At 41.1% G+C, this 17,061-nt stretch overlaps 1 protein-coding gene across 8 annotated transcripts in view; it reads right to left on the bottom strand.

Annotated features, from left to right (window-relative positions):
* Positions 1–13,865, bottom strand: part of TM2D1 (TM2 domain containing 1) — a 38,040-nt gene extending 24,175 nt beyond the window's left edge. For 3 of the 8 annotated variants that reach the window (XR_011532441.1, XM_008530260.2, XM_008530261.2), the window contains exons 1-3: positions 13,687–13,845; positions 11,898–11,971; positions 2,794–2,902 (exon numbers count right to left, since the gene is read on the bottom strand). Coding sequence is in view for 7 of the 8 variants with exons in the window: in XM_008530260.2 (XP_008528482.2) it covers positions 2,794–2,902; positions 11,898–11,971; positions 13,687–13,814 (311 nt within the window). In the remaining variant the exon portion in view is untranslated. Of the gene's footprint in view, positions 1–2,793; positions 2,903–11,897; positions 11,972–13,686 lie in introns of all 8 variants that reach the window. The other 5 variants (XM_070592218.1, XM_070592219.1, XM_008530259.2 and 2 more) reach the window with 3 other exon arrangements.
* Positions 13,866–17,061: the final 3,196 nt, after the last annotated feature.

The raw sequence follows: 17,061 nt of genomic DNA, 5'->3' as shown, positions 1-17,061 counted from the left end.
AGAAACTGGGCAGAACAGGTGCCATTCACTAAGACAAGGGAGGAAAGGATCTGAAGGAAGAGATGACAGATTCAGTTTGGGGCCTTAATATACATAAAGATAGTGAGAGAAGCCAAAGGAGTGGATGAATGAAAAGAGAAAAGGACCACGGAAACAACCTTGGGGATATCAGGATTTAAGGAAGAAGGAAAGGAAGAGGAATCAAAGGAAATGGAAGAGTGTTTTATACTAGAAGTCAAGGAAAGAAAGTATCTTCAGAGAAGCAAATGCCAAATGCTGTAGAAAGATTAGGATATGGACTATAAATATCCATTCAACACAGCAACAAAGATGGCTGGTGAATTTCAGCACGCTCAAAAGCCATACTGCATTAGACAGAAAACTCCACAAACGTAAGTACTATAGAAATAAGTCTTTCCAAAAGCTTAGCTGGGAAGGAGAATGAAATTAGGTAAGCAATTACCTAAATAAATAAACTGCCCTAAAGAATAATCAGAAAACCGGGGGTGCCAGAGACTGTCTAGTTGTTCACCAAACCATATTTTTCTCGTGGACATACAGCTAAACTACAGATTCTAGCCCACCCTGTAGTTAAGTGCAGCTATAACTGAGTTTTGGCCAACGAAATGGGACAGAAGTGACGTATGTCATTTCTAGGTCCGGCCCATCAAATAGTCCTACAGGGGGTTCCCTCCCTCCTTCCCATCTGCTGGCTGAATGGAAAGGACTCTAAGAACTGGAGGAAGCAAAGGCACAAGACGAAAGGAGCAGGGCTCCTGCACGACTCACTCACTTCACCCAGACCTCCAACCCAACACAAAGTGGACCATGACGTGAGTGAGAAATAACTTTTACGTGTTAAGCCACTGAAATTCTAAAGACAGCTGTTGCAGGAGTAAGCCTGCTCCAAGCATTACGGATGGCCGGTACAAACAGGTGTGTGGCTTGGTAATCCAGCAGACAGTTACTAGACTTCAGCTGCTGAAGGACACATTGCAGAACGGCTGTATCTGCAACACTATCATGGCGTTTTAATCAAGTATCAATACGACATACAGTTTGAAAAAGAATACACTAACATTGACACAACTAGAAGGATGCACAAATAAGATACAGAACTATGTGCGGGAGGGGGGCGGGGGGGGATTTGGGGAGCTAAAGCAGGAAAAAAAAAAAGATTGGCAACAGTTGTTAACTCAGGTGCAAATGTTTAAAAAAAAGAATACGCTAACAGGAGTAGAAGGAAAATACGAAAGCTGGAAAGGGACACTCAGTGAATAAGAATTTGTTAGTGAGTCTTTATTTAGCAGCTGAGCAGCAGCTGGCTCTTTGGTGGGCATGCACTGAATGTCCTGATAAAGGAAAATGATATATCAGCTTATCTTAATTTTGTGACATCATTAAAATTATCCATCAACCTAAGTCTCCTTGTTCGGATTCAATGCTCATCAAGCAAATTCTATTTTGCATTTGTAGATTTTACTATAGGAGGGGAATAAGTCAGCCAGTAGACTTGGAGTATCTAGTTTCCTTGAGAGTTTTGTTTCTTATCATAACTGACATCAGTTTCTGGTGAGCATGATTCGTGCAGCTCAGTTGCATTGAGCCAAATCTACCCAGAGATGCCGAAAGAAAAATCAGAATTAACTTGGAAACTCAGCAACAGAGCATCGTGGTGCCACCGTGACAGGCAATATGCACCCGCAAGGCCCAACCGCGGTAATTAGCTGGACTTAGCAGACGCCTTCCTAGTTGTTATATTATAACCTGTGATATCCTGGACCAACACTTAATAAATTATTGGTCATCTGGAAGGTTTAAGGTAGAAATACCAGTCTACAAATTTAAAAATTGACTAAACCATATCTAAGTACTTTGAAAATAATTCCTTTTAACAATTTTTACTTTACTAATGAGAAATCTTGGAACCCAAGAAGCTTAAGTGATCGGCTTAGGATTACACAGCAAGATAGAAGCTAAAGCCCCTCATTAACTCAGTGAAGTAGGGTCAAAAGAAAAAAAAGACTCCAGTAACAATTTCTAAGAATTCTAACAGAACTTGTAGAAATAGCCAAACAGTGGTTATTTCTTGATACCACTGCCGATAGGTGCCATCAAATAAAATGCAACAATGTACAGTTAAAAAGGTAAAAATATAGTGCCAGCAATTAATAAAAATGGGTAAACCTAAATGTTTTTATTACAAACAGAAATATAAGAATAAAATATTAGCTTTACTGTAGCAAAAATAAAAAGCAAACTTAAAAGTCCTTTAAACAAAGAACATTCCTAACAAAATAGACATTTGTCTTAATATCCCAAATGAACTTTTGAATTCTGTTTGCCATTACCATTCATCATCCATACCTACTACAAAGAATGAAATCAAGTTTCAAAATGCCCTTAACATGGAAATGATCGATAGTTAGCATTCTTTTGATACTATAGGTACACAATCCCTTATTTGCACTGTAGAAAGCCCCAAATTTTGAAAATAGAATTTTTTCATAACTCATTTGGTTGTACAAACTAACTGAACTGATGTGGCATAAGCCCATTTACAGTCTTTATTTATCCCACACAGTGAACTACTGAGCTTTACTCAGTTAGTAAATTGCACTTATAAAATAATGTGCACACTTAAAATAGAGGTTTTCTGTCACAAGCAAAAAGATAAAAGTTATATTAGTGCAGGAGTTTCCCCATAAACTAACCCTTTATCTCCTCACTCTATTCAATCAAGATACAATACAGGCAAGTAATCTGAAAATTTAGCTTCAGTAATGTACTTACACATTTCGGCAAGATATGGGCTTGAAAAAACCAACTTCACGTCCAGTAAAATGTGTTTCATTGCCACCAAAATCCTTACAAGTTATGTTGGGTGCTGGAAAACATGGAACTAAACGCAGAAAAAGGCAAGAAACCATTATTGTTGTTCTGTAGGAAAGGACTGTGTTTTTTTTAAGACTAGTAAAGAATCCAAGAAAATAGAAGGTTCTAACCACCTCTTGAGATAACATCTCATCTAACAAGAGACTTTTAGGTAGGAAAAGCCACATTTTATGTATATAAGTATACATATTCATATATAAGACAAAGATAATACGACACAGCGGTCTCAACACAAAAACATAGGAGCCGTCACATTGCATTAGATGCACGACCCGTCTACTTCACTCTCCTGCCTCCGCCAAGGGGACAAGGGAAGAAGTGCACAAGGTCACTGCTCTACTTCATCTCTAGGGCACAGGACACTTCCTAAATTCTCATTGGTAACTCACTGGCTAATTCATGAAATTTAACATAATCTGATTTTGCATTTTCAGTTTACATCAACTGTTGTAGATGATGGCTGCCATAAACCAAGATTCTTTTTATTTATTCTGAACGTATTCTTCTATTCCCTCCAGGATTTGATGTAGCATGCTTTCTCAGCATTTAGCAATTTCGATCTTTACTCACACCCAGAGGACATGATAAGAAGAGAAAGGAACACTTACGGAGCTTGCCGTGTACTAGGCAGGCACTGTCCAGAAGCCTTTATAGCCTCGTTGTGTAAAGAACAAGGACTCTGGAGTGAGAATGCCCTACCTGGGCACTGCCCCTTTCAGAACCTTGGATTCGATGTAGACGAAAACAGCAGTAACGTCCCATGTATCAGACGACCACGGTGGGGGTTAACCATGCTGGAAGGCACCTCGCACAAGGCACAGCACGCAGCAGGCACCCAGCGAATGTTAGTGCCCTTCCTCCTTCACCATCTCTACCTACAAGGCACTCACGTTTCTAGCCTAGTTTCAGTAAATGCTTCTCTCTCTGTTTAGCATCAATAATTAGATTTTTTCTTTGAGAAAATGAAAATAGAACTTCATATAATAGTCCAAAAGACAACAGAGACTCCAGAGTTTTATTATGAGAGGAAAATGGTATTTATTTTCTATCTACTTTATAATTATCTTAAGATTTCCAACAAATCATTGTCTCTTTTTAGGCCAGAGTAGTACACTCAGAAAATGATACCAGGAAAAAACCAATAATGACTTAGCACCATGCTGTTGGGTTGCTGATAGTTCAAACTACATCACCCCATAAATTTTTTTTAATTGCTTTCTCTCCCCAAATCTCCCCCAGTACACAGTTGTATATTTTAGTTGTGGGTCCTTCTAGTTGTGCATAAATTTTATTTATGTATGTATATAGGTATGCATAAGTGTATGTATTTAGTGTATTTAAATTTCCAAACAAGGAGGTGCTGAACACTAAAAGGCACAGATTCAATACAACTGAGAACCATTTAAACAAGAAAAAAGTAATAAAATGAAGGGAAGAGGGAGAGTAAAGAAATAATTACACTAGGAAACAACTAAGGGAAGACAGTGATTGACCCACAAATTTAGCTTAGAACTTCCAGGTAGTTAAGGCAAAAAGCTTTACAGAGCTACTGTGCTATATCTGAAAGAAGGCGCACCAGTGCACCCACCTCTCACTTACGGGGGGAACCTGGTCTGGGTCACAACACAGGGAAAGAGAACGTTCAGAGAGAAGGTCCTCAGGAAGGCCTCTTACAGAACAGAGGCTTTCCACACGGCCACTTCCTACGCCGCTCCAGACACAGGCAAGGGCTTATGTTAACATCTACAGAGAGGCGGCAAAAGTTAACAATTTACACACAGCTGTTTGGCTACCTGCCTTGATACAGGGATAAAACGTATTGACTTTTGTGAATAAATCATCACGTCCCTTAAGTTACATCTCTTGAAAGGCTGCCATCTTAGGTCATGCTTTTGACCAGAGCTCTACAGTAGACAACTCAAAATTGAGACGAGCAAATGTCTGAAACGCTAATACATATTCTACGTTACCAGCTGAATGGAGATCAATATGCTCTATTTCAACAACTGGAGGCAATTTTGCTGCCCAGGGGACATTTGGCAATGTCTGGAGACATTTTCGGTTGTCACCACTGGGAAGCTGCCACTGGCATCTAGTGGGTAGAGGTCAGGGATGCTCCTCAACATCCTACAACGCAGCAGACAGCCTCCTCACAACAAAGAGTTGTCTAGTCCAAAACATTAACCGTTCCGAGGTGGAGGGACCCTGCTCCAGATCAGCGGTCTTCAAAAGATTTTGCTCATGTGCTCCCTAAAAATAATTTTTTAGAACTATGTACTCTCTTACACATTTTTCAGTTGACATCTAAAATTTTTCATCATGGTTTTAAGTTGTTCAAAAAAATATAATTTCCAGCATTTGGAAATACTGCCGTTGAAATTGAAATGTTACAGCACTCTTCAAAATGGAATCTAAACACCACAGCAATTTGATAGCCATCAGGATCCAAGAGAGAACAGATAGGAAAGAGATCTCCTTTAAAACTTGGACATTTTATTTTAGAAAAAAGTACACATATAAAAGCTGAGGATCTGGAAATTGAGTCCTTTAAAGACAACTGTTATGGGCTGAATCGTGTCCCCCTAAAAAGAGATGTTGAAGTCCTAATCCTCAGTATCTCAGAATGTGACCTTATTGGAAACAGGCTCTTTGTAGATTTAACCAAGTTAAGATGAGGTCATCGGGTGCACCCTAATCCAATAAGACTGGTGTCTCTATAAAAAGAAGTTGAACACACACACAGGAAGATGATGTGAAGACAGAGGCAGAGACTCGACTGACGTGGTTGCAACTCAGGGAATGCCAAGGACTGCCGGCCACCAGCAGCAGCAGAAGAGGTAAGGAAAGATTCTACCCAGAGTCTGAGAGGAACACGGCCCTGCCAGCACCGTGATTTCAGACTTCCAGCCTCCAGAACTGGGAGACAGTAAATGTCTGCTGTTTTGAGCCTCCAGGTTGTAACACTGTTCTAACAGCCCTAGGAAACTAGCCCAACACCTCTACCTGTTTACCACTTGGAAGCTCTGTCTACCCACAGGAGCACGTGTACTCCAGTCTAAAGACAAGAGTTTAGGCACAAGCATGTAAGTTAGTCAAAGAGATGTCTGGTTTAAAAGTTAAAGTTTGGAGGCTGGTCCCACGGCCAAGTGGCTATGCTCGTGCGCTCGGCTTTGGCAGCCCAGGGTTCGCTGGCTCAGATCCTGGGTGTAGACCTACACACCACTCGTCAGGCCATGCTGTGGCTGCATCCCACACAGAAGAACTGGAATGACTTGCAACTAGGATATACAACTATGTACTGGGGCTTTGGGGAGAAAAAAAAGAGGAAGATTGGAAACAGGTGTCAGCTCAGGGCCAATCTTCCTCACCAAATAATCATAGCTTTAAAAAAAAAATAGTTTTTTGCTTTGATAAGGACCATTACACCTCCACAAAGAAGTAACCTGCAAGTATATCTATAGATAAACACAAACTTTTCCTCAAAAAGCATCTTTAAATTTTTCAAATCCTCAAAGTAGTAAGTTCTGGATTAGAGAACTGTATGATAAAACAGAATTCTATTACCAAATTTTGGATGATTTTTCTCCAAATGTATTACCTTGCACTTGCTCAGTTTGAAGCTGTCACTTTCTTGTGTTATGGCCTTGTTAGATCTTTGTGCAGACTATCAAAAATCACATCTTAAAGAGACAGTAGCAATATAGAACACTATAATTACGATTCCAGTTGGGGCTACTATCCAGTATACCCTGCCTAATAGAAATGCATTGTAACAATACCCTTGTAACGCTATTAAACATATTAAAGGTACGTGGCATGTCAAGCACTGTGCTTGGTTAGCATGCTCAACAAGGGTTAGGCACCCCTCTAGAAAATGGGAGACCGTCAACATTGAGAAGACTAAGAGAATTAACCTGGCATGGAGAATGAATATAACATTGTGAGTGAGTGTCAAATTAATGCAAGATTTTGTGAAATGAAATTATTCCATTCAAAAGAATCGACAACAACCCTGAGTTTATTCATTTTTTATGTACTTTATAGTTTCATTTGACTCATTAAAAAAAAAACCTGTTAAGTAGGCAGAACTAGTAATATGTTCCTTTTTCTTTTTTTCCTTTTACAAACAGGAAAACTGAGCTTCCAAGAAATTAAATGAGTTGACCAGTCTCATAAGTAGGTAGTACTCTCTAAGTCCTAGGCTACCATTCATTATTCTCAATCAACACTCTTTCCATTATACCATGATAATGCCATGCTCACAATGATTTCAGGAACAAGCGAAAAGAAACAAATCAATTAAGATGAGATTAAGGAAGCCAGTTACCAATAAACGTTAACTAGTAGACAAAACTAAGCAACAGGCCACAAGCCTGAAAACTATTCAATTTGCACTTTTCTTGCAAAAAGTTTGGCTCTGGCCAGTATCTGGGATTTACATGGCGTCAATTTAAGCCAATAAATACACACCATTTCTCAATTATTAAAAAAATCACTGTTTTTTAAATGCAAAAAAGCTAAACTAGAAATAATCAATGAAGTTTCCTAACAGTAAAAAGGACTGACTAGGGAGCAGGTGGTTTGGGATCCTACTCCAGGTAACATTGTGCCTCTGGACTCTAGTCTTGATCTGTCAAATGAAAGGGTCAGACTTCACATGAGCTCTGTAACAGGTTATGTTGCATAATGACCAGATAACTAAATGTGCCGATCTAGAATTCAGGGGAAAACAAAAGATAAAGCTGGCAAGAGCCAACCCTCTCTCCATATTTCCAGCACGAAGAGCAGCGTTCCTCTGGGAGTGCTGGAGTTGGAAAATCATCATTTTCCAACTATCACAGTAAAGAATAGTTTAGGCAGAATCATCACGGATCCTAAGTCTGGGGAAATTTTTGATGAGGAATAGGATATTTGCATGGTCTTAATAAGTCTTCGCATTTATTAGTTGCAAAGGAAAAAATATTAACTATAAAGTGGAAAAATAGTGATCAACATTTAACAAATAACATCACTAACGACAGGCAGATGGATATCATGTGCCTCAGATGTCAGATGCTGAGGACACCCCATCACTTATGTAATTTTCCAGCCTGGAATGTATAACCTAAATCTTAAGGAAATATGAGACAGTCCCAAATGCGAACATTCTATTAAAATAAAGAGAACTGTAGTCTTCAAACATGTCAGTGTCATTAAAGACAAAGAAAGCTTTGGAAATGTGCCAGTTTAAAGAAAACTAAAGGCAAAACCTCACCCGAAGATCCTACACTGGGGAAGATGCTATGAAGGCATTATTTGGGTCATTTGATTAGAATGTGGATGGTAGAGTGAAGTATGTGTATTAATATTAAATTTACTGTGGTTATGTTAGAATATTTCTATTCTTAGGAAAAACACACAAACATACTGAGGGGCAAAATATAAATATCGGAATTCAGAGAGACAGAGAGCATGCATGGGCACACAATGATACAGCAAGAAAGATCACGTGTAGCAACAAGTGAACCGGAGTGAAGGGTACGTGGGTGTTCTTCGTACTCTTTCTTCTTTTAAAAGAACTGTTTTGTTTGTTGTTTGTTTTTGCTGAGGAAGATTCGCCCTGGGCTAATGCTCACTGCCATTCTTCCTCTTTTTGTATTTGAGCCACAGCCACAGCATGGCCACTGACAGAAGAGTGGTGTAGGTCAGTGCGCAGGAACGGAACCTGGCCAGCCAAGTGGAGCATGCCAAACTTAACCACTAGGCCACCAGGGCTGGCCCTCTTTGTACTATTCTTATTCTTGCAACTTTTCTGTAAGCTTGAAATTATCTCCAAATAAAAAGCTGAAAAACAACACATGCTGCAAAACTAATTTATGCAGGTAGAAGTCAGCATAATGGTCACCCATGGACGAAGGGCAGTGACTGTAAGAGAGCATGAGGGGGCTTCCGGCATGTTGATAATGTCGTTTCTAGATCAGGAAGCATTCGCAGGTGTGTTCAGTTTGTGAAAACTCACTTAAGTTACACTTATGTGTACTTTTCTGTTAATATATTTCAATGAAAACTAAAGAAAATAAAAAATGCCTTCTGCCAAAGGACAGAGAAGAATTTTCTGGAGAAGGAGTCTAAATACTTTTGTATTTCACTGATTTTCACTGATTGGAGAACTGAAAACACTTGCTTACATATGTCTCTGTAATCTAAGACAGAACACTCCTCGATTCTGTCTTCTTTCATGTATCATCTACACCACTCAGCAGAAGCCCGCCATGCAATAATTTCTCAATAAGTAAACTAAATAATTTCTCAATAAATAACATTTTATAATCTAAGTTAATTTTCATTAGTGGTTTTATCCTTTCAATTATTTTAATCCATTTAATTATTAAATTATTTATTACAAATACTTCTCAACAAATGAACATGCCTGTTAATTGGCACTGGGCTAACCGGGAACCACTGTAAGATCACGTCAATTTACTATCCTAGTCAAATTTCCTTTGTCTAGGTCCCAGTTCCTACTCTCTACTCCCAAACTTCCCCTCTTTGTAAAACTCTCTTCCCACTCACCCCTACCCGAAGAGCACAGTTGAAGAAAATTAAACTTAGTTTGAGCTTTCTGCAATAGTCCTTCATATAATCGGTGAAAAAACAAAGGAAGAAAAATTTTGGCTGGAGGAACAAGAGAGATTATTTTACTACACTTTTTCCAACTCTAACATTATTCTCCTGCTAATCAGCTCTATGTTAGGACCAAAAAGCTGGTTTCAAGGGTGATTCTGATGTCCTCTCTGGTCAGGACTTGGAAGTGATTCACCACGGCCACTCCACTAGCCTTTGTGTGTTTAAAAAGGGCAATTTAAAAAACCTCCTGTGGACAGCAAGCCTCACAGGTGCTGGGCTGGGATGGCAGAACCCATGCGAGCTCTCGCCTGCACACCGCTGTGTCATGCACAAATTGCACATCCATATGCAGAAGCCCCATGACTCACATTTGTCTCAGAAACTTTATTTTCTTTTAAAAATCATGATAATGATTTAAAGTCACTTATTCATTAATCTACAACATTTTATCTAGGTCCTCACATTCAGCGAGGCATTTGGTCTATTCTCTCCAAAGGAATAACCACGCCATGCCCTTCTATGCAAAGCTCTCCTCTGTCTCCCTGCAGCTCTCCACCCGCATCACCTGAGTGCGCACCGAACCAGCCGAGACCAGCCTAACCCTCCCAGTCCTTCTGACTTCCTGGCCGAGATGGGCCTAACCCTCCCAGTCCTTCATATTTCCTGGCCGAGACGGGCCTAACCCTCCCAGTCCTTCATATTCCTGGCCGAGGTGGGCCCTAACCCTCCCAGTCCTTCTGACTTCCTGGCCGAGATGGGCCTAACCCTCCCAGTCCTTCATATTTCCTGGCTGAGGTGGGCCCTAACCCTCCCAGTCCTTCTGACTTCCTGGCCGAGATGGGTCCTAACCCTCCCAGTCCTTCAGACTTCCTGGCGTCTGATTACTTGATTCTGTATATGTCTATAAACTTATTTATCAATGAGTGCTTAAGGAGATTCAAACTTACTTCATACAAAAGAGACACCTAACTGGAGGGCAGAGCTGTTTTGGGGCAGAAACTATTCTTTCTAGTTGTATAATTTCCTTCAAAATCCTCAGAACTGCAAAGAACCCTGCCGGCTAGAGAAGGCTCTTTTGAGACAGCTGGCCACCTGCCTCCTAGTGGGAAGTCAGATACCTGAGTCACAGTGGTATGCATAGATTCTCAACATCTCTCATATAATGGTTGAATATCGGGAAGCTGATTCCTCTTTATGTGTGTTAACTCTATTCTCTGTGTTCCAAAAGCACAACATAAAAGACTGAACTGTAGATTCCTTGAAAATTTCCTTTAAGTTTAACACATCTACATTAAATAAATATATATATATTAAACAATATCTGCTATACAAGTCATGTATACATATGAACAATTATTGTTTATATGGTAAATTTTCACTACTTCAGAAAAGTAGCAAAATGTCAATTATAAAAGTTTAACAAAATTTACTTTCAAATCTATCTGCTGACTAGAATTGGGGTAACAGTGCGCCAAAATATAAAGATATAAAAAGATAAAAGGACATCTGCTTTTTAAAATACATACAAATTCATAATCAAGATATCAATTATTTGAATATATTTTTGAAAAAGTTTTCTGCTGTAACAAAAACAATTCCTTTAAGCTCATTTATATAATGAATCTGTTGAAGAGCTTTTCTTACAAAGAAAACATCAATTATCGGCTTATTTCCTAATACACAAAACAATCAGTATACAGTCAACTGGTGCTCTTTTCTCAAAATAATACCATGTAACACCCATCATTATGTACCATACCAAATAAGAAAGCTACAAAGCTCCAACAGACATCCACCTGCCTCCCTTCCAACACAGACTACATGAAACAATTCATTAATTTTTATCTGGCATTACACATATTTTAGAACAACAGAAGCTCCCCAAAATCATCACCAAAACATCTAAGAAAATACTGATGCATACTTAATCCTCACCGTACTGTTTTCACACTTGGGATGCACCTACGTATATTTCACAAGTGTACACTACGGGTGATATAGCTCCTCACCGCACCTTATTGAACTAACAGTCTCATTTCAAGTTCTTTTCGAGTAATTAAAAATCTAACTGAAGAAGCACCTTTGCATAACATAGGCTGGTGAATAAAGGGCATCAAGAAAGCTATATAAACTGATTCCAAAGGTTTAAAAAAACATGAACGAAAATATAAAACTTTCCAGTTTATATAATTAAGAGAATAAGATTCTTTTTAAAATTAAATATTAACAATCCCTACCTATCCTGTTGCCCAATTTTAAGTTGTTGTGGAAACCGAATAATAATTTTCTAACTCAACAAGAACACACCTTTATTAACTACTTTTAGTGACGATACATCGATCTATGAAATAATGTTTAAAAAATTCTTTTTAAAGACAGGTTTCTGGCAGTCTTACCATGAGCTGTGTAGTTTGTACAGTTCACCGGCTCTTGTGTAGCATCATTTATTTTTGGATCTTTACAAAGATATATAAGAAAAGTTAAGGAAATATAAACTATATTCCAACACAAAACATTATCATCTTTAATATCTCATATTATACACTCATGTTTATATTCACATATAGTGTTAGTTTGTCTAAGTCACCAGCACAAACGTACTTTTAGTGTCTCTAAATCCCTGAATGTAAATTCATTACAGGAAACGTGTATTAATATATATTAAAAGCTCTGTAGAGAATGCCATCCTTAAAGAACGTCAGTTAGGGTTTAAGCACAAAGAAAAAATGAAAATAAAACTCAACAAAATTATTATAAGAGAGCTTCAGGTTAAAAAAAAAAAGTTTCCAGAGATTTGGTTGAACTAATTTACGGGGCCCAGGTATTGTCACATACATGTAACCCAAACAACCCTGTGAGGTAGATACTCTTTACTCCCACATCCCAGCCTAGGGCACCTGTATCAGCCCACAGGGAAGACGGTTGTTTTATGTGGGTCTACAGCCTCTCCCCAACAGGATTCTAAGCTTTTGCAAACGTATAAAATGATCCTCTTACAGACATTAGAATACTTGAGTGTGTTTGGGGGTGGTTTTCTGTTCCCTAAATATTTTATTGACACTGAAATGGGATAAATAAGGCATTCACAAGATGTCTCTGGGGAGAGAGAGCCCGACACCTCTTTAAGGTTTCTGACTCACTACTGGAAACCTCATCTTTATGGCAGGAGTCACAGACACGTTCTGGTTACCATCACCTCGGAGTCCTACTAGCTCAGCCTCTCTAGGGTTGAAAAACCACAACTCTGCATAATGCCCAGTTATGTTCTTAAAATCAGAAACACTGGAGCGACTAATCACACAGCTGGTATGCAAACACACCGTCTCCTGCATCACTACTCACAGTACACGCAGCCCTACTCTGTGCAGCATTGTGCTCAGGAGCATTGCACCAACCCATCCCACGGCCTGCACGTTGGCACACCATCACTGTCAGCTACCTCACTACTCAGAGCACACGCAGCCCTACTCTGCGCAGCACTGTGCTCAGGAGCACTGCATGACTCATCCCACGGCCTGCACGTTGACACATCATCACTGTCACCTGTGTCACTACTTGGAGCACAAGCAGCCCTACTCTGTGTAGCACTATGCTCAGAAGCACTGCACTGACTCATCCCACGGCCTGCACGTTGGCACACCGTCACTGTCACCTATGTCACTTCTCAGAGCACACACAACCCTACTCTGTGCAGCATTCTGCTCAGGAGCACTGTATGACTCATCACACGGCCTGCACGTCAACACATCATCACTGTCACCTGCGTCACTACTCAGAGCACACACAGCCCTACTGTGCGCAGCACTGTGCTCAGGAGCACTGCTCTGGCTCATCCCACGGCCTGCACCTAGGCACACCGTCACCGTCATCTATGTCACTACACAGAGCTGGGCGCTGGCACGTCCCCGTTACGCAGGGCGCCGCATCCCGCGGGGTGACGGAGGGTGACACGACGGGTGGCGTGAAGTCGAGGACGACTATTCGTCGCCCCGGTCGGCGCCCTTCCTGGGGGGCCTGCCGCGTTCAGGCCTGGCCCCGGACCCGGACCCGATTCTTCGGGCCACCGCACACGCAGGCGAACATGCAGAGCCACTACGCGGCCCCCGCACCCCCTGGGCGGCCCGCCCGCCCCGCCGGGCCCGGTCTAGAGGCCGCGGTCCCCGCCCCCGGCGCCCCGGAGGATATTGTCCCACTCTGAGGTCCTCGCACTTGAGCGCGTCCTCGCCTGCGGCGGCGGACACGAGCCATAGCACGCCCAGCAGCCGGGCGGCCGCAGCTGGGGCAGCCGGCCGGGGCGCCCTGGAGGCCGCCATGCTGGAGCGGCGCGCACTTCCGGTTCCGCTGCGCCTGCGTGGGGCGGAGAGCGGGGTGGGAGGGCTCTTAAAGGGACGGCGCACCGGTTGGAGGCAGGGTCCTCCCGGCGGGTGGGAGTGCGGGGCCGGCCGGGGTGGTCTTGGAGAACTGCAGGGGGCGGAGGCTCCTAGGACGGTCGGCCGCCCGCCGTGCTGCGCTGGCGCCGAGCTGGCTTGCTGCAGCCTCTCCGTCGGCGGGAGCGGCCTGAGAGGCCCTGCAGGAGCTGGTTTGCGTGGTCCGGGCAGGCTTTGGGCGGGGGATGCCCGCCGGCTCACAGGCTGCGCGGGGACTCAGTGAAGTGGCCCGATCGGAGTCTGCTCTTCCTGTCACCTGGGAGGAGCGCTGTGGGGGACTCCTCACAAAGATGGGCTGTACACACTGTCCCAATAGTGAACGCGGGGGTGAGGGACAGGGCCTGCGACAGGAGACAGCGCTGCCACTGCACTCGGGGAGCTGGCGGTTTCTTTCTCCATCTCTTCTCCCTAAATTCCTGTATAGTCTAAAAGTTCTGCGGTAGGGATAGCTTGTATACTGAACAAAATGTGTACTTTTTAAAATGAAAGTCTAATCCTTTTTCTCGAACGTAAAAATACATGAATTTGAATGGTGCCTCTTCCTGCACAGTAGCTCTGATTTTGAAGAACTGTGTTATGCAATCGTTCTCAAACTTCAGGGAGCTTCAGAGTCACCCGGGGATTTGTTAAAAAGCAGAAGGATGGGTCCCACCTGCAGAGTTTCTGATCTGAAGATGCAGAAGGATAATTTGCATTTCTAACGAGTTCCCAAGGGATGCCGATACTGCTGATCCCAAGAACACACTTGAAGAACCCTGGGTGATAGAAGTATCATTTTGGAACAGGAGGACATGAAACTGTTTGCAATAATATTTTGGTATTGCAACTACATTTAAATTTTTTCTTAAATCAATTTTACAGCATTTCTATGCTAATTTTAAATTGACATTTATGCTTAATTAAAGGTTTAAGTGAAAGGAAATTTGAAATTTACTAGTTAATTTTTAAACTTCCTGTTTTAAGTGGACATCTTTCTTTTCTCTTTCCTTTTTTCCCTCTTTCCTCCCTCTATCTCTTCCTTCTTTTTTTCTTTTTTCTCTCTTCCTTCCCCTCCATAAAAATATTTGTCAGGCATTTATTATGTACCCAACATTAGGTCAGACCCTACAGAGTCAAAAAATGAAGAGAGAAGAACCCAGTAATTAAGCACTTTAAGTCTGATAGCAGAAAAGACAAGCAGTTAAAGTACTGTTTGCTAATTGTTGCAGTAGAAGCACGCACGCGCTATTAGCAGGACAAGGGCTTTGATGAAGATATTTCCCCCAAACAGTACTGGGAACACAATTTTTGTCACTAGCATCAGAATAATTCAAAATTCAGGTCAAAATGGAGGAACAGAGTTGTATCTTCACAGGATACATGACCACCTGAAAATGTACAGACTAGAAAACTAACCGTTAAGTTAAAAGAAACACCAATACTGTGTATAATCTACAGCTCAACACCATCCGTCAGCCTCATCCTGAGATGAAATTTAGGAATCGGGTAGGGGCCAAGGGTTAGGTACAGTCCAGGGGTAAAGATCAGAAAATCTATTGCACGTATTATCTGGTAATAAAAGACAGTGACTTTGCATTTTGACACTCTTTCAAAATGTTCTGGTTTGATTTTCAAAATACAGTCTAATGAAAATCAGAAGGTTATAGAAAGCAACTTTCCAGTTTGACTTTATTGAGATTATGACAAAATTAGATATTTTCCTGGTGACTGTAGGAATATTGCTGATCTCTGTATTTGTGTCATTTTTCATAGAAATTTTGAACAATTGACTATTTGAAAATGCTTATGCTTTGCTAGTTAATCCCACTGCAAAATCTATTTCTATGGTTCTAGTGATTATCTTCATTCTCTCCTGCAGTGTATAAACTGGAGAGAACGACAGAGTCTCCTTGTGAAAGTAGAGAAACAACGCAAGATTTTTGACTCTTAAACTGATGGTATATTAAAAATTTTACTTTCTCTTCTGACTGCCCCTTAATCTATTTTCTCATGGCTCAGTAAAATGTATTACTTTATTTCTTTGCAAGCATATCTCTGATCACATGATTACTACATTGTCTACTTTTAGTAAGAAAGTTCTTAAATCTCAATCCTAGACATGTTTTCAATGCCAAACTTCTTTGTCACATAAAAATTCTATAGAATTCTGTAGAAATTCTATGGAAAGCAAAGGACATGGATAGCACAGCCCGATATGGAAACTGTTGTATAGAAACATTAGGGTTGAGGATTACCGAAGCCTGAAGCAGGGCTTCCTCTTGGATTCCAGGGCTCTGTACATCGGATCTTTCCATTCCTAAGATGCCAGCACACACCTAATTACATCAACAGATGGTGTTGCCCATAGCAAAGCTTTCTGAGGAGACCACCCCAACTCCTGTTTCCATGGTTAGGACAGCAACATTAAAAGATAAAAGATTGTTACTCTGCAAAAATTTCTTTTTTATTTGACTTCGATGGGCGATGTTTTCTCTGGTGATGAATTCACAATATCAGGGCTCTGGCAGGCCTTTATCGCAGTCTTCTGCACATGTAGATTTCCACTAGATCCGTGCTGTTGACTCGCAAGTGTTTCAGATGGCGTCCTCTCTGCTGCACCAATCTAACTGCCTACCGTCCAATGAAATTAGCTCAGACCCATCACTTAATTAGGCCTACTGTATGCCAAGTATATTTCATCTTGATTGTCAATGTAAGATCTAAAACTGACTTTATCAGAGTCCTGCTTCTCAAAAAAACAAAACAGAATAAATGGACTTTTCTCAGTTTCACCACCAATATCTCTTTTATCAAGTTCAAAACTTAGAATCATCTCTGCCCTTGAGTTTTCTCCTCGTCCTTCGTTAATCCCTTTTTCTTGTGAGGAAGCAACTGATGTTTCTAAGTGTTCATTTTTTATCCTGTATCTTCACACTATTTCAGGTATTCATCCTTCCCTGTGCACCTTGCTATATGGCTGCTTCCTTCCTCTTTCTGATTCTACGCCCTGTCCCAAACTTTGTCAATCCATTTTTCACACTGCTTCCAGATTAATCTCTTGTTAAAAAAAACCCAACCTAGATCATATTCAAAATCCTGTTTAACCTCCTTGGTATGTATCCAAAGGAGTTGAAAACTTATGTCGACACAAAAC

The sequence above is a fragment of the Equus przewalskii genome, chromosome 24, assembly GCF_037783145.1.
Source record: "Equus przewalskii isolate Varuska chromosome 24, EquPr2, whole genome shotgun sequence".
Classification (NCBI taxonomy): domain Eukaryota; kingdom Metazoa; phylum Chordata; class Mammalia; order Perissodactyla; family Equidae; genus Equus; species Equus przewalskii.
The sequence above is the reverse complement of the archived record's forward strand: the minus strand, read 5'-3'. Positions and strand labels throughout refer to the sequence as shown.